At 40.4% G+C, this 25,375-nt stretch overlaps 2 protein-coding genes across 2 annotated transcripts in view; both read left to right on the top strand.

Annotated features, from left to right (window-relative positions):
- Positions 1–5,194, top strand: part of scospondin (subcommissural organ spondin) — a 133,396-nt gene extending 128,202 nt beyond the window's left edge. The window contains exons 108-109 of the mRNA XM_038692256.1: positions 2,130–2,280; positions 4,666–5,194. Coding sequence (XP_038548184.1) covers positions 2,130–2,280; positions 4,666–4,688 — 174 coding nt within the window. The 3' untranslated portion in view covers positions 4,689–5,194. The remainder of the gene's footprint in view (positions 1–2,129; positions 2,281–4,665) is intronic.
- Positions 5,195–9,230: 4,036 nt separating this feature from the next.
- The window catches only part of kcnh2b (potassium voltage-gated channel, subfamily H (eag-related), member 2b), a 309,793-nt gene continuing 293,648 nt past the window's right edge, over positions 9,231–25,375 (top strand). The window contains exon 1 of the mRNA XM_038723752.1: positions 9,231–9,937. Coding sequence (XP_038579680.1) covers positions 9,862–9,937 — 76 coding nt within the window. The 5' untranslated portion in view covers positions 9,231–9,861. The remainder of the gene's footprint in view (positions 9,938–25,375) is intronic.

The raw sequence follows: 25,375 nt of genomic DNA, 5'->3' as shown, positions 1-25,375 counted from the left end.
AGCCCTTTTTCTTACTCAGGAATTTTTACAGATGTCTTGAGTAGACAAAAACTAGGCCTAACTGGACCATATCAGGTAAGATGAATCTTTATAGAGCTTGTTTTATTAAGTGTGAACAAGCAATTGAACAGGTGTACCTACGTACCTTTCAGGGGTTCAGGCAATAAGCCAAGTAGGCTACATTACTATTGCAAAAAGAACGTACATATGAAACACAAGGGTATATGTATACATGCGGTATATAATGTTCTAACACATTTCAACTCATATTTCAAAGGGCTTTTTGAGGATGTGACATCAAATAGACGCAATACCCCTGATTTACTGACTGCATTTGTGGATCAGTCACAGTCTCCATGGTAAACCAGTGTTAAAATGATTTGTAGACAAAAACTAAGCGATGTTACGGTGGATGTGGGTTGAACAGGTTGGAGGACCCAAATGCAGGACGCAAGGCAGAGGAGGTACGGTTCAAAATGTGATTTATTTAACAAACCAAAAGCGAGCACACTTGCATACCGAGTGGCTGAGTCCATAAAAAGCCAAATGAGAAACGAAACCGTAATCCAAAACACCGGACAAGACTGAATCCACAACTGACGGGGAGTAACACCAACAATGACCAGACAAAGACTGAAGAGAAACACCAAACATATATACACCAGGGACTAACGAGCAGGGCGGGAGTAACACAGGTTACAGACATGAGACTAACGAGACACAGGCAGAGAGAGAGCAGGGGAAAACAGAGAGACTGACATGCAGAGGGATACTGGGGTAACAGACACAATATAGGTTACTGAACACTAAACACAGGCCATATCACCAGAAGTAACACATCAGAAATAAACAACTCAGACACGAGCAGACTAAACTAGAATAATGCAGACAAGGAACCTGAAGTAAACACCAAAACATGAACCAAGGCACAGAACTGGGAACAAAGACGAAGAACTAAAACGCAGGAACAAGAGCTAAGATAAGAGACAAGACATAAACTACTAAGGACAAGGAACGAGAGAAACAGACAAATAGAAGGAGACATGAAAACAATGGCAAAAACTCAGAAAACCCACAGGAAAAAATGGAACTCATAACAAGCGATCCACAAATACACAGATTTGACACTTTAACACAGAATATGTATGCATGTCTTGAAACAGTGAATTGAAAATACAACCCACTACTCATAGTATTCAGTCACGTGACATGCGCGGTGACCTGAAAGGCAAAACAACAGACCAAGATAGCGGCTCACACTGCGACTCCTCCGTAGAGACCACAATATCACCTTTCAACTTAAGAAAAAGGAAGGGGGACACATTAGCATTAATTTGGCGTCGTGTTTCTGGCCACCTGATGAATAATTCCCATATTCACTTCCCTTTCAGCTTTGTTTTGGTCTAAACCATACTATGGTTTGCAGCTAGTCATGCCACGTCTGTCTTCTGTTTGGTTATGGGCAGTATACAGTGGGCTTATCATAGGTTGTTTGCTTAATACAGCTGCCTGGGTTTATGAGAGCAAAGTTTGCTTGACAATGAAAACAATTTTTCACAATGTCAATATATAAAAAAGTAGAGCCAGAGTCTGATGTGATTTTTTTTATTTTTTATTTTCAGGATGCACCGCAGGAAATGTGTTTATTATACTGTGTGTTGATATGTTGCAGATATATTTCCCCTATGTCCTCAATACTGTGTACTGTAGATGATACTGTGTCATCTTTTAGTATAATGTGGAGGGGTTGTAATTTCTCTACCTGCCTCCTCTCTCCTATGTCTATCCTGCCAATACCCATTTACCTCCTTTCAACTTATCCTCCTATTTCCTTTCTTCCTGGACATCTGACCCCCTAAAATTATTTTACTTTATCTCCTTTTTCACGTTCCATCTCTCTATTCTCTTCTTTCCTCTTCTCTTCCTCTCACCCATCTTCTTACATTCTCTAATAACATCCTTCTCCTCTAATGTCACTCTTTCTGCATCATATTCCAATCTTCTAATTGGCCCCTCCACATTATCCCCCTGGCTCTCCTTTTACCTCTTCTCCATCTTTTGCTTAACTCCTCCTCTTCCATCTTTTTTATTCTTCATACTACAATCTTCTCCTCCCTCTTTCTCTACAGGAGCCATACCTCCGCTCAGTTTGCGAGTGCTGTAGTTACCGATTAAACCCTGACAACCCAGTCCGTTTCCTCAGCCTGCAATGTGAGAGTGGAGAGAGTGAGCCAGTCGTTCTGCCCGTCATAAACAGCTGCGAATGCACCAGCTGCCAAGGTGGGGAATAATGAATGTGGCAGAGTGGATTTGCATATGTATCTCTCATGTCAGTGAAGCTTTTAAATATATGTAAAAAATATTTGCATGGGACGTTTGCATGTTTATACACTCCAGGTTCCCATCAGACATAGAAGACTGGTATGGAAGTGCTAGGCATGTTCCAAACAGGTAAAGTCAGGGAGTTTGATTAAAAAAACATACATACATACATACATACTGTACATTCAGTACTGTGCATACATCTGCATACATCAGGTGTGGAAAAAAAAATGCTGTAAAGTAAAAATGCTTTAAAAAATAGACATGTTAATAAATTTTATTCATCATTTTACAAAATGCAAAGTCAATGAACCAAAACAAAAATTAACTGAAGTCAATATTTGGTATGACCAACCTTTGTCTTTAAAACAGCATTAAATCTTCTAGGAACACTTGCACAAAGTTTTTGACCACCAAAGGGTGGTCACACCAAATATTGATTTGATTTAGATTTTTCAGATCTTCTGTTCACCGTCTTAGAAATTTGTTAATTGATAAATATAATCCATTAACATGTCTATTTTGAAAGCATTCTTACTGGACAGCAGTTTTCCACTCATGCCTATAACTTCTCCACGTATCGAGAGGCGTATTGCATTTTATCGATCTGTTCTTCAAATGTGTTTTTACTTTGGAATATTTGGCAACATGACTAAAGATTCATAACCATGATCAGCACGTTTTGCCATTTGGACCACACCCCAATCAGTGATGTCACATCAGATGTTAAAAAGACTGAAAAGACTGTGGTCATTTGAGTCAGTGTACTGGGCGGTATGTATCGCCAATGGTGTGAAAACCCACTGAAATGAAGTGCAGGTGGCACGTCCATATAGTATGTTACATTAGCTCAGTTGTTCACACACCTCCATAGTCCTATAAGATGCAACATCCCTTAATCAACACCACCTGGAATGTTCCAATGTGTTCATTTGTAGGGATTTTACATTTTAAGTTATTTAATAATATTACGGGGTGGTGATGGTGCAGTGGATAAGATACTATCTTTGGTGTGAGAGATGCAGGTTCAGTTCCCCACTGTGACACATCCACCAATGATGTGTGGAGGTACGTTAGGTCTGTGAGTGTGAAGAGAACTGAAGGAGGTAGATTCAATAAGTGAGTGACACTTAAATAAGGTGGAGACTGAATTATATATTAAAACGATGAAATAACATATAACATAGTAAAAACATGCCCCTAAAACTGATCTCCCACCCACCCCCGCTCCCCACAACCAACTTAGCAGAAAATACTGATATATATTTTATACCTGAGTTCTGCCTAAACAGTTGCAGGTAATGTGGCAGATGTAGCATAACCAATTGTGTCTCAAAGTGAAGTGGAATAGATATCATTGCCACCCGGCTCAAACTGGCACCATGCTGGTAGTTTTTGAAACAAACCCATGAGAAATGCCAGCTGTAACATCACTGATCGAATGTGGCCAGTGTTGCAACCAGTTTGAAAGTTTTACCCCATATAAGGCAGCTCAGTAAGTGGCTGTTACATTCAACTGTCATGTCTGTCTCTTCCACTTCTCTCTCAGCACAATTTCTCAGTCACTTTCTATTAACGCTAGGCCGACACACACGCGGCCAACTGACATACATCATTTACACAGATTCACACACACACTCTAATCTTAGTGAAACATATGTTTGCCCTTGCCTACCATGAATAATTCAATCAAGGATCCCACCTCTGAAGTAATTATGTGGTAATCCATTCATCAACATGGATAATTGCCTTGGTTAACTGGATGTAGCCACATACGACACAAAACACCCCCAACTCTTATTTCCCCCCAGCACTACACTTGCGGACATCATGTCTGACAGATTTGGTCATTTACAGCAATCAATCTTTGATAGTGTGTTGTCGCTCTCACACACACTTATCAACTGCCACTACAGGTGGTCATCTGGTGCTCTCTCTTCTGACATACACACACTTATTAAAGACACAAGACTTGACATGACATACATGGATACAGTTTTACACTGCTGTTGGGATTTTGTTATTTATATACTTTGGTTCATGCATTTCACATTATAAATGCATTTCATATAATTTGCTGTACATTTGCAGTAGATTTAATGTAATAGATTTTTTAAGACAGTTATATGGAAACGCAGATATCCCTGAATATATCAAGTCATGCTGTTCAAACACATGCTATTCTGAATGAAGATAAAATGCTTTACAGACACTCAATCTTTTATCCTGCAGAGGAAGCATTTTACTTGGTTGTTTGATGCATGTGTTACTGTATTACAGAATATAACAGTGCAGTTATGATTCCATTAGTCTCACTGTTCTCACTGTTCCTCTTCTTCACAGGAGGTGACCTGTCCAGACGCTGAGCAAGTATGTTGAGTGTGTGTCTGTGTGTGTGTCTGTGTCTGAGTGTGAGAGAGAGATAGTGTGAGTGTGTACACACACTGGAGAGATCAAGAGCAGGATGAGTATGAACACCAAGCCAAATGAGAGTGCCACAGTGATGGATCATCATTTTGCATGGATGGAAGATACCCTGTTGATTTACACATTGCTCTGTAGTCCTTAGTCATCATATGACTGGATGCCACTATTGCTCATAGAGTCCTGTTCTGAAACTTTGTTTATTCTTCAGCCTGTACAGCCTGTTTTCTACTGTATATGTATAGTAATATTAAGGGACATATGATTCAATCCAAGTAAGACCTATTATACATTAAAAAATGTTTCATTTATATGCTTTAAGAAAATGTCTGTGTACCAGCAGTCTTCTGTAAGTTGGAGTTTACTGTAACTGGGTAGATATTCTTACATGTTGCAGTTTACAGTACAGTTCTAATGGACTGATCAATAAACATTTTCTACACAAGGAGAATACTGTCAGCTGTCTGTCTTTTAAAGAATCTTTTTATTATCAATTGTTTTAAAAATGTTCTGCCTTTTTTCCATCACATCTCTTTGAACAGCATCATATGCAGTAATCAGCAGAATGTGGCAAAACTCCCGGTCCCTCCCATTTCCCTTATTTTCTCCTTCGTCTATTAAATTCAATTGATTTAAAATTGAAAAATAAATAATCAACATTATTGACTTTTATAAAACAAAAGAGCCCATCTTCAACCCCTTGTAAGGTGTACCATTATATTGATATTTAGTCATGAACCAACGTGTCATTAAATGGTTCTAGATTTCCTCATAAACAATCAACACGATGTGTCTGCCAACTGTGTGTGGATTATCACTTTCCAGTTCAAAGCAATAAGTAGCCTTGCTTTGTAATGTGCACATATCTATGAACTTATAAACTCTCTAATTTAGGATTGGGAGGGTATACAGGTTAAGTGAAAGGAAAACACATGAGGGACCTTCTAAGGGAGTATAATAAAAAAAATCCAAGATCATATTAACCTTCCAAAACTCCTTCCTTTATATTAACATGCAAGACAAATATGAGGAATATTTTATTAAATAGGAGTTACATTACATCATCCAGTTGTACCGAAGCAACTTAGTATTAATTGTTTGTGTCAGGTTTTAGTAGTACCTGATATAAGCCAGTTTCAAATAAATGTGCACTTATGATACATTTTTCCAAAGATGAAAATGGGGGTATTTCCTACGATTTATCCTTTGTGGAACGAATAATGGTTCTCTGGAAATGTTATACTGTTGTATGACGTGATATTTCTGATGACAGAGTTTAATTTGCTGCTGAACAGTTTATTCATTATAAAAATATGTAGCTTTTAACTGGTGTGTCAAAGTGTTGACTGGAGCCTTTTCACTTCCTCTATTCAGACATTAAGACATCCTTAAGCAACTACAGTCAGCTTCCTATATGTGTCTATCTTTGTGTGTGTGTGTACATTATTGTGAGTACTGTAACATACAGAACGAGTGACAGACTGGGATCTGTCTCATCTGTGACAAGAAACTGTCTGCCCTTTTCTTTTCCTCCTTCCCCTCTCCTCTTACCATTCTAGTCTCCTATATCCTTTCCTCCTTTCTCCCCTCCTCCCTCACTCTTTTCCTGACTAAATAAGGGTGTTGAGAGGGGAAGGCTGGCCAGTGTACCTCCTCTAGCACTCAGCTGCTGTAGTAAACGATGCTGGATGTAATAAGAGTAAGAACTGATGCATTTTTAATTCCCACCAAAATGTCACATTTTGATGTATAGCTCCTCAGGTCTCATCTAACTGCAAGGCTGCCATTCATCATGTCAAACCAAACATTGAACGCTGGAAAAGGAATGCATTAATGCTGATATGCAGGTCATTTTGATAAATGCATCCAGCAGGCAACAGTGCTGCTTCAGCCCTGTATCTGACAGAACTAAAAAACAAGGAAATTTTACACAGTCAAGGCCAATTACTTCCCTGAGATAGATAAGAAGAGGCTCTGAGAAAGCATGAAGTTGCCATGCAGAGTGAGAGCTTTGTCCACTGTTGCATTCAAGTGAGGTCAGAAAAAAACACATACGTAATAACTGTCATGTAACAATCGAACAGGAATAGGCAGTATTTCTGATAAATACATGATTACATACAAAATAGAATTTTGTCATTTGTATTTGATAGGGTTGAGAAAAATCATATTTTGTACTTTGTTTTTTTTTATTTTAAAGTTTAAAATACTGTAAAATAGTTTGTGAGATATCTATCTGATGACATCATAAAAATGCTGCCTCTGATTGGTACCTCATTTTCCCAGACTTGTTGAAGTAGCAAAACGTTTTTTCCAACGGAAACGATGGTGCCTTGAACACCCCATTGTGTATGCAAGCGAAAAAATTACAAACCAGTGCAAAACGTTTTGAGATTGAACTCCCCAGAACAATACATTTATCCAGACCAGAATAAGGTCAAGGGGAGAAAGGTGTAAGTGGCCAGCTTTCCATAGATTTTTAGCATAAATTCTTACAATTCTTAACAGTTCCTCTTACAGTTTGGTGATGGTAGTAATAGCCTAGACTAAATCGTTTACCAACTTACATAGGCTAATGTGTAACTAACTATTTGACCTGAGTAGCAGCCCTCACAGTTGACCTTAGCTTGCTACTTTCAGCCTATGTTTAGTTTCCATTGGTTTTGCAGGAAAAAGTGTTTCAGAGTAGCTGTACAACATTACTTTATAATGCCTTGAGATGTTAAATGCGCACACCTGTGGGGGCGAGTTCAGTGTGGACAAAACGTAGCAAAACGTTTTTTTCACGTTGGAAACCCCTGGTGGTCGACCCATCCGCCACCGGTGTTTGTTGTAGCTTAGAACTTATAGTCAGGTTTAGAGATATGAGCATGAAGAGGCCGTAGCCTATGAGGAGAAATGTGCATGAGAGAAAGGCAGACAAATAATAGAAGAGTTAAGGCAGTCACACTGGTGGAAGCGGAGGCTACTGCACTTCTGAAATGCTCACATTGTTTGTAGCAGCATTATTGAAAAATATAACTGATCCCTATCTTACATGCAGTTAAGTCAAAAGACTGTCGACACAAGACACTATTCTACAAATGAGTCATTAAACTGTTAGTGAAACGTTAAACTGTTGGTTACTTTATTTCTAACCTAAGAGATCACAGGAGTATGTGAGTAGGCTATTTGATCTGTTAACTGGTTGCCTGTCAGATTTATGCATCATTTGCCAGAGCTGTTGAAAAGCTGTTGCTTTCAAACATTGTCCACTTAATCAACTGAGTCAGTGCACTGAAGAAGGGATAGGCCGATAGATAGAAGGTTTGTGAAGTGATTTCATGGATCATTGGAAAAAGTATTTTTGAATTTTCTTTGAAACAATACAGTAGGCCTAGTTTATTTTGATACATGGCGTGGCTGCTGAATTTTGTAGTTTATTTTGATAGCTATTCTTAAAATTAAGATATTTTAAGTTGGTCAAAGGCTGTAATAGGCTATGTAGGTTGTAGTGTGACAAATAAATCTACCTTGTTGTACCTTTTGGACTACCTTGTATTTGGTATCTTATTTTAATATACATTTTGATGTATCTTTGCCTGTTAGTGGATTCAAATGTGTCTACTATCTAGAACAATGGTTGCTTGATTTCCTGAATAAAAATGAAAACGTTCCACACGCTGTCTCGCTTACTATTGATATGACTGTCCCTCATAATTTATGCATAAAGATAGCATAGAAAACGTAATGGACAAATCATCCATTTGTGCCTCAGCACAATATCCCACAGTTGTTGAAGGCATCATCCCCAGCATGACGAAAGGGGGGAACCCCGACGGTGTGACGTACATGAGCTGCCTGAGTGGTGAATCCCCATCCAAGCCTGAAACACAATAAAGCAGCTTCACAACCGGATTTCCTCGGCATTTATGACATTCACCGATTCAGGAAAAGCAGGAGAGACGCTTCACTTCAGTGCGGGTAAATGTTCTTTTGTGGGGCATGGAAATAGGCTAGTTTTAGTTTTAGTTACGTAGGCCTAATTTAATCACAATAGTTTTCCCATACAGGTAAAACAAGACAGTTGTTCGATAGCAAGCCGAACAACTGTCAAGACCAGCCGTTTGTCTGCTGCCTTTCAGAGCAGGTGTGCCTGCGGTGGTCTTACATGGGGGTGTCAATTTTAGTCCATTTCCCCCCCAACTGTAACTAATGCTCCATTTTTGTCAGATAAATAATATCTGTATTATTGATACTCGTACCAATTTTGTAAGAACAAGACACCCCAGGCTCTACTTTAGGAACCTCAGGTGTAGGCTAATATTGTATGCGGAAAATTTGGGTAGGCTAACTGATAGCAGTAACGTACTTCTTTATCTATTATGCTGAAGTGAGCACTCCTGATGAGCAAAGGGTTAAAAGAGGCGCAGCTACACGCCGGTAGAGTGAGCATAGCGAACAGCGAGGAGGAGGAGAGATACAGAGAACACCTCCATAAAAACCGATCTACGATTTAAGGTGCGGATCTGTGCCCTGCTGGGTATTTAAAAAAAACAGCTTTGTGTTCCCTCTCTCCACAGTTAAACACACAGAGAGTCAGAGGCAGAGAGTGGAGATGGAATGAAAAACAAATAAAACGCGCAGCTGAGCGCCCCAAATATGGCTCCTACGACGCTCGTCGGAAAGCTCGCCCAGTCCGCTTCACAGGAACGGGCTGTAGTGCACGATGAGAGGTCTACTGTGCTCCACCGAGTGTGAGACCAGGAAGAAATATCACCTGACAGGCGGCCCTCCCCTCGGGGGACAGAAACAGACACCATTGCTCCTCTCAACCTGGAAACTGGAGGCTGGAAACGGCTCAGTTCTACCGTGCGTACAGTGCGCCTCCTGTCCAGAGCTGGCTTCTCCTCACTTTCTCCAGGAGATCCATTACAAACCTTTCGTCTTTCTGGCCAAGTTGGGCAAACTTGGGCCCCCGGATTCCTGTCAGTGAACCTGTCAGTGTTGAGTCCTCATGCAGGGAGCCCAGTAAGCAACGTGCACTCGACTGCGGGGACTGGAAACGCATCTTCGGTGTGATATAATTAAAACTCTTGCAAAGTCTTTTTAAGTCTAGGGGCCACCACAGCGAAGATGCCGGTCCGGAGGGGCCATGTGGCTCCGCAGAACACCTTCCTGGACACCATCATCAGGAAATTCGATAGTCAATGTAAGATCATTGTTTTCTTACCTTCTGTGGGATAATTTACATAATCTTGCAGCCTCGCAGCTCACTTTAATAATTTGTTGACACAAAAGCTGGTGTGGCATTCTACTGATGTAAGCTTTCAGTTAACATTTTGTTTTCCAGAATAAGCTTTAATAATTATGTTTGTAGATGCATCGTTAATAACTTTAGCAAGTCACATAGTGGTACAGTGATGTTGTAGCAGCTGAGGTGAAAATGTGTGATAATTAAAAAAATATGATCAGAAATCAGGTAAAACCCCCGAACAAACATGACTGTTCACACCATAATAACTTGCATCAGTGTGATACTTAGATTGACTTTAGAGGGATTTATTTTTCACCACATTCATTTCTGATGACAACATGAACAGCTTGTGCAGATTTATTTTTATTTGGGGAAATCTGTTATTGGGACCCTCCAGTTGCAACAGTCATTCAGGAATGATTAGGGCACAAATGTATTATATTCAGAGGTCACAAAGCAATCCAGTATGGTACTTAAGTTTGTTTTTGCAGATCCTCTCATGCTTTTGTCACCTTAAGTGTCCGATGCTGCTGCTGTCTTTACTGATTTTGTCAGAAAAATCAATCTGCAAAAAAAGACACACTTAGATGCTTTTGGAGGCATGGGATCTATTATCTTTAGCTCAGCTGGTGTGGATATGTAAAATAGTTTTAATACAGGAGCTATTTGACACCTCCATAAATCTATCCCTGTACAAATGCTTTTCAGACATAAAACTATTATATACATGTTTGCCTTGGAAGAAATATCAGTATCCTATCAATTAATCGGCAGCAAGTTATAAGATAAAAAAACAAACATATCTGAGCTACTAAATTTTTCATAGAATCCAGGGGCATGAAATCTGAAGCTGCTTATATTTCAACATACACAGCCTTCATCCATCCTCTCTTCCCTGTGGCGCGTTATATTTGATGCAAATCATTCATGTTTTTTTCCATCAGTGAACTGGCGACCAGACTTCAAACACACATCTGCAGCCACAACAGCACATTTCCTGCAGGAAATCCATCTCAATGGCTGATGTAGAAGATGAGGAATGATGATAGTTGTGGTGTGAGGAAAAGTGGAGGATGTGTATTGTTAACATTTTGGAAGTTCAGATTTTGACCTTCAAGCTGATGCAAGAGACATTTATTGTAGGGTTAAATGCAGTTTTTAAGGAATCTTAATGTCAAGTACTCCCCTCAGGAGCAGATAAGAGCTGAAGTGAAGTATACCGGGGAAGACACACAACTTTTAACCACACTGTAACTCTTGAGGTACTGCTGGCTTAATGCTGAAAAATATGCTGCTTGACTTCCACCATTCACCATATGCTATTGGGTGGAGCATTTTACAAGGCTGCTTTGTAACAGCAAGTGATATCTCGCTGCATTTGTAACAACCAAGAGTCCCGGCAGAAGGAGAGCTTCAAACGAGGTGTTATAAGGGTGGATTTGGTGCCAAAACACTGTTTCCTGACACAGAGGTGCTGAAAAGCGACTCCACACAAGTGAAATCAAGTTGAATAATTGCATTGGAATTGGGTAATTAACATTAATCCCACAGTACTTATTTCACCATCCTAATAAGTGTGGATATCTCTGCAAATGTGATCACAATCTACTGCTAACTAGAATCTTTAATCTTTCTTTCCAGCAAATTAGCATTGTTTCAGCATGTGGCAGGAAGCTTCTGTAGGTGATGGTCATTATTTATAAGAGGAGCACTTTAGTGTTACTGGGGACCATAACCCACAGCTGAAAGGCAGATAACCTCACATCATGGTAAATGGACTGTACTAGACAGTGCTGCCTAGTTTTAAGACGAGTACATCTAGTCTTCTGACCACTCAAAACGTTTTACACTATATGTCACATTCATCCCAGGTGCCAGCAGCTCATTAGAATCATCCCCCTCCCACCACACACACACACACACTGATGGCACAGCCTGTGGAAGCAATTTGGGGGTTCAGCATCTATCCCAATGACACTTCGACATGCAGACAATTTCAACGTGTGGGCTGGGGGAAGCCGGGGATCAAACCTCCGATGTTCCGATTAGTGGGGCACACTATCTCTAAGCTGCCCCATATCAGTGCTTTCCAACTGTTATCCCAGTGACTCTGCTGCTGCTCAGCTGCTTCTGATATTTAGGTAATTTCTTTGTACAAAATCAAAACAAACCTTTTAATAGATATTCCAAGCCACAGTCAAAGTTATGCTCCATTTCTGGGGACCTCCCTTCTCACTATTCTAAATGGACCAACATTCCGTAGGCCACAATCAACTCTAGCGACTTATAATTGCTATATATGTCAGAGGTCGCACACCTCCGGAGCAAGTAGGGGTCAAGTGTCTTTCTCAGGGACACATTGGTGTCTCACAGTGAGTCTCTCACACCAAAGACAGGGTGTTGCCATGGTACACTGTACCAGTGTAGAATGTAAAGTTAGGCACCACAAGACCTCTATCTTATCTGGACAGTGGTAGATTCTATTTACATCTCGACAGCAATCAATAATTCAAATGCTGCAACACTAAAACTGGGATCTGTGGCTGTCACTGGACATTTGGTCCGAAAGAAATGACTGGCTGGCCTAACTGCCTGTCTACCTGCCCACCTGTGTGCACTCTGCCTGTGTATGAAAATCTGTTTCAGGGAAATGGCTTTGGAGGGAGGCCTGAGGTGAAGTGGTGGGATTTTTTTTCGGTTGAATACAATATCTACCTGTCTGTTGTTGTAGGGGGGACCCCGAATTGTCGAAGATTTGTGGTTTTGATAGGAGGAGCCTGATTTGACTACCAATCTCACCGTCGAATTCTCACAGAGGCAGTATGAAACGAGGATCATGCCCTTTTGGCTATGTGGTGGTGCTTAATGTCTGATTTTTACATAGAACTACCGGTTTTTGTGGTCCGCGGACTAGAAAGACGTACAGTACAGTCCATTTAACAAGTTAACAAAATCCTCTGCTTCTTTTGTGGTTATTGAACACATGAAAATCCAACCAGTTTTTGATTTTCAGAGTAATTTGGTAAAGCATAAGGTGTTCAACTCCTCTTTCTCAAGCGGTGTCCATCGCTATCCCTCATTCCCTTGACCCCAGGCCCACACAAAGGTTGCAATAACTGTTCCTATCCTTCATGTCCATTATTTTAAATTCCAACATCTGCAGCACAAGCAACAACCTTTGAATTATATATAAATATTATTATGTTGTAATATCAAATCAATCCTGAGAGCAAGGCTTGCTCAGCCTGGATGGCATTTAATTTGTTGTTCGTGCATTTGCCCATATCGTGAAGCTATGCTAGCTGCTGCTCTAGATAGCCGTCAATGTACGTTGTTTAGAGTGCATGGATTGCATCAAAGTCAGTAGCACAAATCCCCAACAAATGCTAACTTTGTGGGGGCACCGCACAAACTGGATTTAGTCAGTCTACCCACGTATGACAATGATCGTGATGACATGGTGTCTAATAGCTGTAGGTAATGGACTGGTCAACCATGGAGGATACCTGATGCGTAGGATCAGGATATGATTAAGGAGAAAACTGTGGGCGTATGTATCTATTTGTTTTCACATAACAAATTTAGGAAAAAGGCAGCACACCAGTGGTTAAGAAAATCACTTTAGTGAATTTTTATTTTGAGCATAGACTATGCAGTGGGCTCACTGCTATCGTATAGTCTGATTGTTTAGCTAGTCCATTAGCTGAAAATATATAAATATAAACATGATAAAGACATGAGATGATTCTTTATATATTTTATTATATTTTACAAACGTGGCACCTTTTTTCTGTAATTGCACAGACAAGCACCTCCAGGTACCTCCATGTCGAAATGTCCTTGGGCAAGATACTGAACCCCGAATTGCCCTTGGCGACTGTTCCGCCAGTGAATGAATGTGTGTGAATGTTAGTTTCTGTTTGTGAATGTGACTAGACTAGACTAGAAAGGCGCTATACAAATACGGAGCATTTACAGGTGTTGAGGACCTCTTGTGGGCCCTTTTTTCACACTTTTATTGTTACGAAAAAGTGCAACGGGGTACTAAGTGGGTGGAATCAGCAACATTACAAAATCCAGATGCCAGAACATTGCAGAGTGGTCAAAACTCAAAGTATTTACAAATTAATCAACCAGGAATGTGCGATTGCATATGACGTGACGGGAGTATCAATTACCGTAAAACTTTAATTAATAACCAAGTCCCAAATAACCGCCTACCTCGTTTACTGGCTTGATGTGGGAACACAGGTCTCCATTAGATGCCTGGTCTGGTTTTTATAGATGTTCTTTGGATGTATAAAACCTCTTAAACCCTGTGGGGTTGCCCACTTTAGCTGCTTCTAAGCTGCTTAGATTGTGCATACAAATATTTAAGCAATAGCTCACGACAGGCCGTGGTATACGCTTATTATATCACAGTTAAGGGCCATTGTTCGGCCCGACGCGGTTACCTAGTATGGCAAAAAGAAAGTATGCTAACAGACGCACTACAATTTGACTTTATTTCATCAATAAATGTTTCTTTATGAATACAAAAAGTATTCCCACCAGGCTGCCGGTAGGCTACATAGCACATGAAGGTTGCCTAAGCAACATACATCAAAGGCTAGAATTATTAGAACTATTTATTTATATCTGTTTGCACGTTGCTGTTTGTTGTCCAGTCACTAAAAAACTGAGGCAGTAGATAACTTTGGTTACTTAAACTTCAGATTCAGATTCAGATTCACTTTATTAGCCATTTGCAGTATAAAACCACATTGGAAAAGAAGCTCAAAGTGCAATGTCACCACATAAAAAGACATAACATAAAACAGACAAGCAAATGCCACATAAAACTCAGTAATAAAACACTGTACAATAAAATCCATACATAAGATATAAAGTGCCTAATTTAAAGTGCTTTGTTTAAAGTGATCACAGCTTGGGGAAAGAAATTGTTGAAATAGTGATCAGTAGAACATTTGACAGAGCGATACGTTCTCCCTGAGGGAAGCATCTCAAAGAAGGCCCCTGCAGGATGGCCTAAAGCAGAGGTCACTAATAGGCGGACCGCGGTCCGGATCCGGACCCAGCCGCCGTCCTCTCCGGACCGCCAACCTACAGCCCATTTATTAGTGAGACTTACTACCTCGTGACGGAGCGTTTCTATTTTAACCCGCGCAGCTTTTCTAGCATTTACTGTACTGGTTTAGAGGACCAGGAAACTCACAGACCAATCGCATGTGCTCCAATCGTCTCATGTGACGCTGCTCAGCCAATCAAATCTGTGCATACCGATGCTTGCGAGTTGAGTCCGCGAGATTCACCAGAGACGTTTTGGAAACACACCCGAATTGAGGAGACGAAAGATAAAAGAGATTTCACATGACTTTTAATCAAGAATGTACAGATTTTTACATGTACATTCCTCCCACGGGCAGTTCAAAACCAGAATATCTCATAGATCTCCAATATGCTAGCTGGAGCTCATGTTTCTCACTGAACAACAGAAAGTAGGAAAGTGGTAGCTCTGTAAGAGGAAATGAAAGAGAAGAGGAGGCATTACAGCTGTTCATTTGTGTGTTTATTATAAAATTGGTTAAGACAGCACTTCATCACTTCAAGCTACACTTTTTATTACATTTTTTCTAAAAATTAGGCACTTTAGTTTACTTAAATTTAGAATTTATTATTTGAATAGTTATTATTTATTATCCCTCCAGTTTGATGTGAAAACTGACTGAAATATTATTTGATTTGACAGTCCGTTGTTGACTAAAAACATGTGTTGATACAACTATAGGTGATAGTACTGAATGATAACGCAAGTTCGTCGTTTTGATGGACCTTTCCGGACCTTTGCTTCAGGAAATTTTCTCTAACTAGACCTCTTTGAAATCTAATTGAATACCCCTGGCCTAAAGCATCATTAGCAAGTTTTAAAGCTCGATTCAAAAGTCTAACTTTATATGTAACCTCCAGAAGCGGCAAAGTACAGCCAATGATCCTGCTGGCTGAGCGAACCACTTTGTTCAAAGCCTTCTTCTCTTTCAAGGTGAGATTACCAAACCACACAGTAATACAACTAGTTAGGACACTCTCAATTACACAATAGTAAAAGTTCAAAAGAATCTTAGTATTTTGAGTGAACTCTCGAAGCCTACGTAAAAAGAAGAGGCGCTGTCTTGCTTTCTTAGCAATATTAGTCGTATTAGAGCTCCAGTTCAAATCATGCGAAAGAGTCACACCCAAAAATTTACATTTCTCAGTAATCTGCACATCGGAATCATGGATAGTAATAGGCAACTTCCTATTGTGACAAAAATCAATAACAAGTTCACACGTTTTTGAAGTGTTCAAAAGCAAGTTATTTTCCTTGCTCCATTGAACAACATTATCCACCTCCTCGCGACAATGAGATTTATCGTTTGAACTAATCAGCCCAATGATAGTTGTATCATCGGCATATTTGATTATCACATTATTAGCTTTGGATGCTTCAAGGTCATGAGTATACAGTGTGAACAATAGGGGGCTCAAGATACACCCCTGCGGTGAACCAGTGCTTACATACGACTCATCTGAAATACCACCATTGATTTTGACCCTTTGTGGTTGACAAGTGAGGAAATTAAAAATCCATTTACAAATAGCATCATCGAGTCCAAGACATTTCAATTTGTGAGAGAGCTTTGTTGGGACCATTGAATTAAAAGCCGAACTGTAGTCTGTAAATAGCATTCTAGCATATGATTTATGTACATCTAGATGCTTGTAGACAGATTTCAAAGCAAAAGAAATGGCGTCCTCGACACTTCTGTTTTTCCTATATGCAAATTGTAGTGCGTCCACAGACACAGGGATTTGATCTTTGATCCACCAAGTCCACCACCAACAGCTCAAAGGTTTTCATCAGGACAGATGTGAGGGCCACTGGCTGATAGTCATTCAGACTCGTCACAGGTGTCTTCTTTGGCACTGGAATTATAATTGATCTTTTAAAGCTAACTGGAACAGTGCACCTCGCAAGTGACATGTTGAAAAGATCAGTCAGAACAGGAGTAAGTTGCTCGGAGCACAATTTAAGACGAGGAGGAATACAGTCCGGTCCAGGTGCCTTCTTGACCTTCCTCCTGGACAAAATCCTCCTGAATGATGGTAAAACTCTGCTCATTACAAGCAGGAAAAACAGCAGGTTCAACATTTCCAATTTCAAAACAACAATAAAACTCGTTTAATTTGTTTGGCAAGGATAGATAATCATTAGTAATGGGTCCTCCTTTAGGTTTCCAAGCGGTGATAGAATTTAACCCTTGCCACATACATCGTGGGTCCACCTCCTTGAAATGTCCCTCTATCTTAGCTCCATAGGCTCGTTTAGCAGCTTTAATTGCCCGCTCCAAAGAATATCTGGACAACTTGTAAGCAGCAGCGTTACCAGCTGTTGTATTTTCCTATTCACATCACCATTGTACCACGGGTTCTGACTAGCATTTTATTACCTTTTTTGGAACACAGCAATCAATGCAAAAGTCAATGTACCCAGTCACTGCATCACAATACATATCCAAATTATCTGAATGGAACACAGACCAGTCAGTAGCATCAAAGCATCCTTGTAGTTTCACTTCACTCTCCTTCGTCCAGCACTGAACAATACATGACGAAGGTTTTGATTGTTTACTCCTCTATATATGTAGGAAGAAGTAACACAGAGGAGTGATCTGATTTTCCAAAGGCTGGTCTGAGACTAGATTGATAAGCAGATCGATCCAGGACATGTACTCTCCTAGTTGGATATTTAACATGCTGATAGTAGTTGGGAGAAACAGTTTTAAAATTACTCTTACCTACTTATATGATAATATGTTGTGATTCTGTTTGCCAGCGGCTAGCAGTGCGTAAAATAATAACACTTGCAGAATTGCGTCTCTCCTTGAGCAAGTCTTTTGAACAGGCTATTGAAACTTAAACTTTGTTGCAATATCGCAGACATCTGGGGCAAGTAGTGGACTACTGTGTGTGTAAATGCTCCGTATTTGTATAGCGCCTTTCTAGTCTTTTCAACCACTCAAAGCGCTTTTACACTACATCTGCATTCACCAGTTATACACATTCATACACTGAGCCTAAGTTCTCAAACAGAAACTAACATTCACACTCATTTATATATGTTCATACACTAGCGGAACAGCCGCCAGGGGCAAATTGGGGTTCAGTCTTGCCTTGTCTTGTGTGTGTGTGTGTGTGTGATGGAAATATTGAATCACGTAATAAGCAATGATTTATCTCTGTCTCTCTCTATCGGTCTCACTTTCTCATTATTATCGGCCCCACGAAGCTCAGATTATAACCCTGTTTGTCACGGAGTGATACGGATCTGTGCAAAGGAATTCGACGTCATACCCGTTATATGCGCTCATTATATTGCTACTATGAACCAATCAGATTGCTTGATTTGAGCTACTCATTTTATAATAAAGTTTAAACTTATGATCAATATGTCAGTATGGACATGCTACACATCGTTACATCGGTTAGATTCTCCACAATTCAATCGTTCAGTCCATTTAACGAAAACAACTAGCCAAAGTCTAATTCATATAGATTTATCAGTGTAACCGGCATGGTACAAGAGAAAAAAGTGCTGACTCCCATTACTATTATATTATTTATATTCCTTTAGTCTGTAAGGGTCCACCGATCAAAAGAATCAAAACAGCTTTTCATAAAAATATTCCAAGTTGTGAATCCTCTCATGTGAAGTCCATCGCTCGCTGTCTGCTAACTTCTTCCACACTTCACTCATCATGCACCATGTTGTTGGGTATGTTTGTTTTCGTTACCTTGCTGCCTACAAAATAAAAGTGCATAAGCCGTCTGTTGGAGCTAGATCAAACAAATTAGTGTATTTGATATGGCTGTCCAGTCACAAGTTTCTATTTGATCATGTGACAAGACGACAAGACTTAGCCAGGTGAAACCGTGTGAAACGCAAAATTGGAATTGCAGAGCACACTTGCAAGCCAGTAGTCATGCCATTCATACATAAAACATAAAAAGTTGTTTCAAGAAGACACATAAGATAAAAACTGTTACCACATTACGACTTAAAAGCTCATGAAGACACCTAATCCATAAAGACTGCACCGCAAAGCTCCCAAATAAGATAGTTTTGGATTTTTTACTAAGGACATTGTCACAAAGATTCTGCTCAATGCAGGGCTTGTTGGACGACGTTCCAATAGGTAAGTAAACGTTACACGTGCTTTTCCCAGGGAGTTGGTGTGGCTGCTGTGCTCCTGTTTAAAAGGTTGTTATCATTTTGGGGTCGCCGCCGAGCACCTGTTTGTGTGGATGTTTGTGGTTATTAACCGTGTGTGTGCCATAGCTGGCCTGTTTTCAGGACATGATGTTATTTTTAATTCGGCAGCTTTTCTTTCTTATTTACCATCTCTTGCTTCTCTGTTGAAGAGGGATGTGGTTGCTGTGATTCGGGAGGTTAGTTATTGTACAAAAAAAGATTTTCATCATTGTGCATACCTCCCTTACACTCAGCTTGTCAGTTTGTAGTGATGTTTCAGGATTTTGACAATGACAGCATTGGCCATGGCCAGGCTCCTTATAACTTCCTCTCTGACTTCTGTACTTTACATTAGTCTAGGTGACACATTCCGACTCTAAAATCCTTCTCATGATGGTACTTTAGATTGCTGAGCCCAGGCGCATGCAGGACAGCTGCAGCAGTAGTGCGTGTCTGTGCTGGAGATAAGGACATAAAGAGATATGTTTAATTTAGTATGTTAATATGGAAAGAAATTAATTTAAGGAGGTTAGGTATTTACTGCATATAATCTTATCAGTTGTTAAACTGTGCATAATGAGGAAACAAGGCACATAAATTGGCAATGTGTGTGTTTTTAAACTATTAAGCCCAAGGGCCCATCATAACAGCCTGCACTGGGGCCCGTCGTTACTACCTTACGCTACTGCTTCCAAGCCAATGCAACTGTCTCATTCAAGCTAAAGAGGGTGCTAATGTCTGGCTGAACTAGGCCTTAAACTTATTTCCTATTCATATTTCCTGCTGGTTAAATTGTGGTAATGCAGGCTTGTAAATGCGCATCCCCCAAAGTGAGCAGCACACTCCATTTCTGAGCAACTTTACAAGCATAAACTAGTTTTCATTTTGCCTTTGAACTTAAAAGAAGTACATTTACATGTAGGCAAATCCTCTGCTTTCAACCAGTGACTAAGCTAAAGGTGGTTCTAATGATTGTCCTGTGTTTTCAGACATACATACATACATACATACATACATACAGACATCCCAAGAGTGAAAGATACATTTATGATCATGCAACTTCTGCATTTTTTTTCAAGAATCAAACAACATGCATAGAGTTTATTAATTAAATAATTACTTATCTCCATAAAGTATGTAGAGACCCATGAGGTCACATTAACAGCAACTATGAAGTATGAATCCAACCAAGAAATGCAGATAAATCAAACAGATGTCAAGCAGCCTGGACAGTAATGTGCAGTAGCTGTTAGATATTGATTTATAGGATACAGGTATTGGACAGGAATGAAAAAAATGTCAAAGCTGTTTTGCATAGAGATTATTGATGTGTGCACTGGAGGAAAATCAGTGATAGGCATGATGACAGAAACAGACATGTTTTACACATGTCTGTTTCTGTCATCATAACCACTGAATGTTAGCAAAGAATATTCATACTAATATGACTGAAATTTATTTATAACTGACTCTTCACTGATTCTTTGTCAATGTCTACTCTTTAGAGCAGGGAGTTATGGGCTCCAAACCTTCTGCTTCTTACCCAAAATGTTGTAGACACCACTAATCAGATTATGTCTATATATCAGGAGAGATTCTGTTTTTGCTACTGTGACATATACAAAATGATAAGCGTGATATCAGATAATCAGATTTGCCCATAAAGGGCTTCTCATTTCTCCATACTGGCACGTTCTGAAGTTGCACTGATTTCGCAAAGGATGTGCGATTTCTTTTGGTGACATACTCATTTGCAAGTAGCCTTGACAGAGAATGCATAATTCATGAATGAGGGACAACATGTCTATTGTTACCTTGTTTTCTATTTGTTCTGAAATTCTTTGGACAAAATAATTTGTGTTTAGATTACAAATTGGAAACTCGTGTATTTTATCCACTGCTATTCACTGACTTCAGACCTTCTCTGCTTACTATACACTGATCCTTTGTGCATGTAACCCTCTCTGTTTACTGTATTGTGATCCTCCTGTTTGATAACCACGCTGCTGCACACAGAGTATACTGCACCGACAGATTGTGTACCTCCCCAAGAAAAAACAACAACACATTTGGCCTCGACATGTGGTCATAGCAACCGTTTGGGTCATGTGTTGTCTGTTCTGCAATCCTTAGAAGAGACTTTGCCCAATTACAAGCCTCAAAGCCACTGTCCTCTGGAGAGGATGTTACAAGTCTACAGCAGAACAAACACCTCGTCACCATGGCAACTGCCCCCCTGACTCCCCCACCAACATATCCACCCACCCTCATGCACACACACACACACACACACACACACACACACACACACACACACACACACACACACACACACACAGCAGTAAAAGGTACAGTACAGTAGTCAGTTCCTAGTAATTTTACATTCTTTATCTTGTAGAAAGAGTTTTTAGTATATCGTACCATATATTGAATGGTAACTATTGCAATGCACTATAACTGTTATAACTTATATAACTGCCACATGTGCAGCAAATTCTTATAATATAGAGCACACAGAAAAGTGGACCCAATTTTAGGTTGGAGTGAACCAGGTGGGAGTTGCCATATTCATGAAAGTATCAGAGGCATGTCTTAGATGGAATAATAAATGTGTTGGAGAAGATCCTGCTAAAAAGTATGTGTGTGCCATATCTTATTCCTGTGTGCCATAGAGCTCCATTGTTGTCCAAAAATGAAACACATGACTGAGCCACGCATCTCCTGCACAGTTAGTTTGTTTCTGGAATTGACAGAAGAAATGGTCAACTTATGCATAAAACATAACCAATTTAGAGAAAGGGTCTACTCACAGTGGGACTACTCGCAGGGTTCACCGTTGAGCTACTGTATCTGGCGAGCAAATCATTTAACCCGGACTCACATGCCGCCTTAAGTGTGATTTACACTCCTGCGTCGGGTCTACGTGCGTAGCCTACGGCACAACAAGGCACGTAGACATCCATTTATACTTGTGCGTCGGTGTCTCCGTCATTCTGCAATTACACCGCCAAATGCAAGTTGGCAGTAGCGCTATAGCGTCCACTGTGTTGACATTTGCCGGTCGAGCAGGCTAACTTCCTGCTTAGCCCTCTGCTCACGTGAATGTTATAGACTTTTCAAATGTTATCGACCGAATGGATCGCATTCTGATAGTGAAACGAGTCATTTTGCTCGGGTTGTGACTGTCAAATATATTGAGCCACCGTGCTACAGCCACTGGTTTGGCCGCTAGTAAAATTTACTCTTCCTGTTGGCTCGGAGGCATTGCGAGGCTACCCAGCCAAACCAACCACAGTCCTTACGGTCCGCATCGCCCCGACGTGTAGTTACATTTTTGAGGAGGTGCACGTCAGGCTACGGCATAGGGTACGGGACTACGCAGAGGCTACGCGGTCGATACAATGCAGAAGTATAAATCACACCTTATGGTGGCGCCGCGGTTTGGATCCGTCTTCAGCCCTTCGTCAACTCACACTGGAAGAGTCTCAGAAGCGTGCACATTCCACACGGAGCATTTCAGAATAAGCGTTTTGCCTGTAAGTAGCTTGGACTTACTTCCATTTATATTAATTGGTTTTGCAATGAAATGTTTCCATTTGGATTGCTGACACAACTGGATTTAACTGGAAAAATTGAGGAAAGCTCAGGAAGAGAAACATATGGGGATCACTATTTCATAATGCATGTAGTCGGAATAATAATCAGAATCAGAATCGGTTTAGATTATAGAGAGATAATAGAGAGAATTACAATACCCAACCAAGAACTGCAAAGTAGCAATGCTGAAAAGTTCAAGGAATACAGATTCATACATTAATCTGTATTAACAATCTGTAATTAGTAATCTGTACACAATATATACAATACAGGACAAAGGCAGTGTCAAGTCGTGTTCTGTGGAGTAACTACCGCCACGTTCGGGTGAATTCAATCTGGTTGAAAATCGCCAAGATTAGGGCTGTAGCGATAACAGCAAAATTGAGAATGCACTATTGGTCAAGCCTACCACAGAGGACGGCAAGCACCGCAACATTCATATTTTACACTTACATCCAGGGAGAACATGCAAACTCCACACAGAAACTGGGGTTTGAACCCATGACCTTCTTGCTGTGAGGCGATAGTGCTAACCTCTGCACCACCGTGCCGACCCTTTACACTTACAGTGTGTGTTAAATTTATAAATTACTGCTTCAAAAGTTCCAAAACCGTAACGAGTTCTGTAACGGTTCAAAGATACTACAGCGCAGTGGTTAGTTGGGGACAGCCCATTCTGCTCCGCACCTGTGTGTGTGTGTGTGTGTGTGTGTGTGTGCGCGTTGCTGCGGTATGTAAATTGACTTGATAGACATGCCCTGAAGGTAACGATATAGCTAACGTTACGTGTGAAAAAGACACGGTCCAACAGAAAAATGAGTTTGCTTGGCAATGTTGTTGACTAGCACCCTGCAGCTAGCTTGCTCCGACCATAAAGCTGCTGTTAGCAGCTCTCTGTGCAGTACACTTTTACTATGCTATATGGCACCAAATTACTTCATTGATGAAAAATGTGATAATACCACATACCGCTCTGTTGAGCCCCAACATATTACCGCGGGGGAAATTACTAGGGCGACAGCCCTAACCAAGATTGCTCTCACCGACATTTTTCCCATTATTCCAACACCACGTGAGGCAGTGCCACTTGCACCAGCAGTGATATTTAAGATCATCATGGCTAACGTTACCTCAACTCAAGAGCAACTTCATCACGTCATTAAGAGACATACCCTTCAGTTATTGAAGTAAACAGGATAAATTAATTGGCAGGTAAAGAAAGCCTTTCTGCCAGAATATAAACAGGCAATAAAGAAAGCAGGTACGGTGAATGAATAGGTCGGACACAAGCCTCTCACCTGGGAGATGAGTTTGGTACCTGTGTGACCAGTTAATATTGAGTCACTGTTTTAACCCAAACCATGATCACAGTTTGGTTCGGGTTAGACACCAAAACTACTTTGTTTGCATTGCTAAAATACACCGGTGAGATATGTTAGGGCATGTTTCCTTGATTTTTAGTAGCAGCCCTTCCTGGAGGAAAATGCACCAGCTGCCACTGTGTATGCAATTTTGACAATCAACTTCAAGTCAAGTGTATCTTGAAAAAATTTCAAGATTCAAGTCCTCCAAATTCCTTCAACACTCCATAATTTTCCGAAACTGTAAATATTGCAAATCAGAGCTTTGATAAGCTTGACTCAGATTTGAATAAGGTTCAGAGCCTTGATATTCTCACTTCAGGGAGGAACAGACGCCTTCTGTGAAGACATGAAACTGCTGTTGAATGCATACTGAACAAATGCAGCCATTGTTTAGCTTTTTCCTTACTGTGCATTCCTACATAGCATCCCATGGTCACCTTCCAGATGTTTGGAATGAATCAAAATGTTATTAAAATTATTTTATAATGGTATATGTACAAAATTATTACAAGATTTAGGGTCCCCAGTGGTTAGCTTTATTTCTATGCCCCATCTGTTTCACTCAGAGGGTGTAAACACAGCAACACTGGTGCTGAGGCCTCATGATTGCACTTATTGGTGTGAAATCACTTGTCTCTCGCTCCGGCACTCCGTCCTTCTTCTCCTGTCTTCTTCCCTTTCTCTCGTTCATACACGCCAACCATATGTTACCAAGCGGGCACACAAATAAACACACAGACATGAGGGCACACACATACTTGTAAACTCTTGGAACTTAAAAAAACACTCCTCTTTCGTTGTCCTCCCCCTCCACCTCGCTCTTTCCTTCTGTCTGCTCTTTGTCTCATTGACAATATTTTTTCTCCCTCTCTCTTCCTCCTTCCCTCTCTCTGGTGTCCAGCAGATGCTCACTGTGCTGCCATGCCTAACTGCCTTCAGATCTCAAATGGGCATGCATCCAACATTGGTACCTGCTGGGCGGTGCTGAGAGGAAAGAAGGTGTGTGTGTGGTATATAGGGCTGCACCTGAATATTGGAATAATCGATTGTAGGGTACGCATTAAATTTTCACATCAAAGGGAAAACAAAATGAAGACCTCAGCTGTGTGGGGGGACTTTAAACTGAGTGATAACAACTGTAGT

This window comes from Micropterus salmoides, unplaced genomic scaffold, assembly GCF_014851395.1.
Source record: "Micropterus salmoides isolate LMB-PRFRI ecotype aquatic unplaced genomic scaffold, ASM1485139v1 Ms_hic_scaffold_1, whole genome shotgun sequence".
Classification (NCBI taxonomy): domain Eukaryota; kingdom Metazoa; phylum Chordata; class Actinopteri; order Centrarchiformes; family Centrarchidae; genus Micropterus; species Micropterus salmoides.
This window is presented reverse-complemented; position numbering and strand designations above follow the sequence as displayed.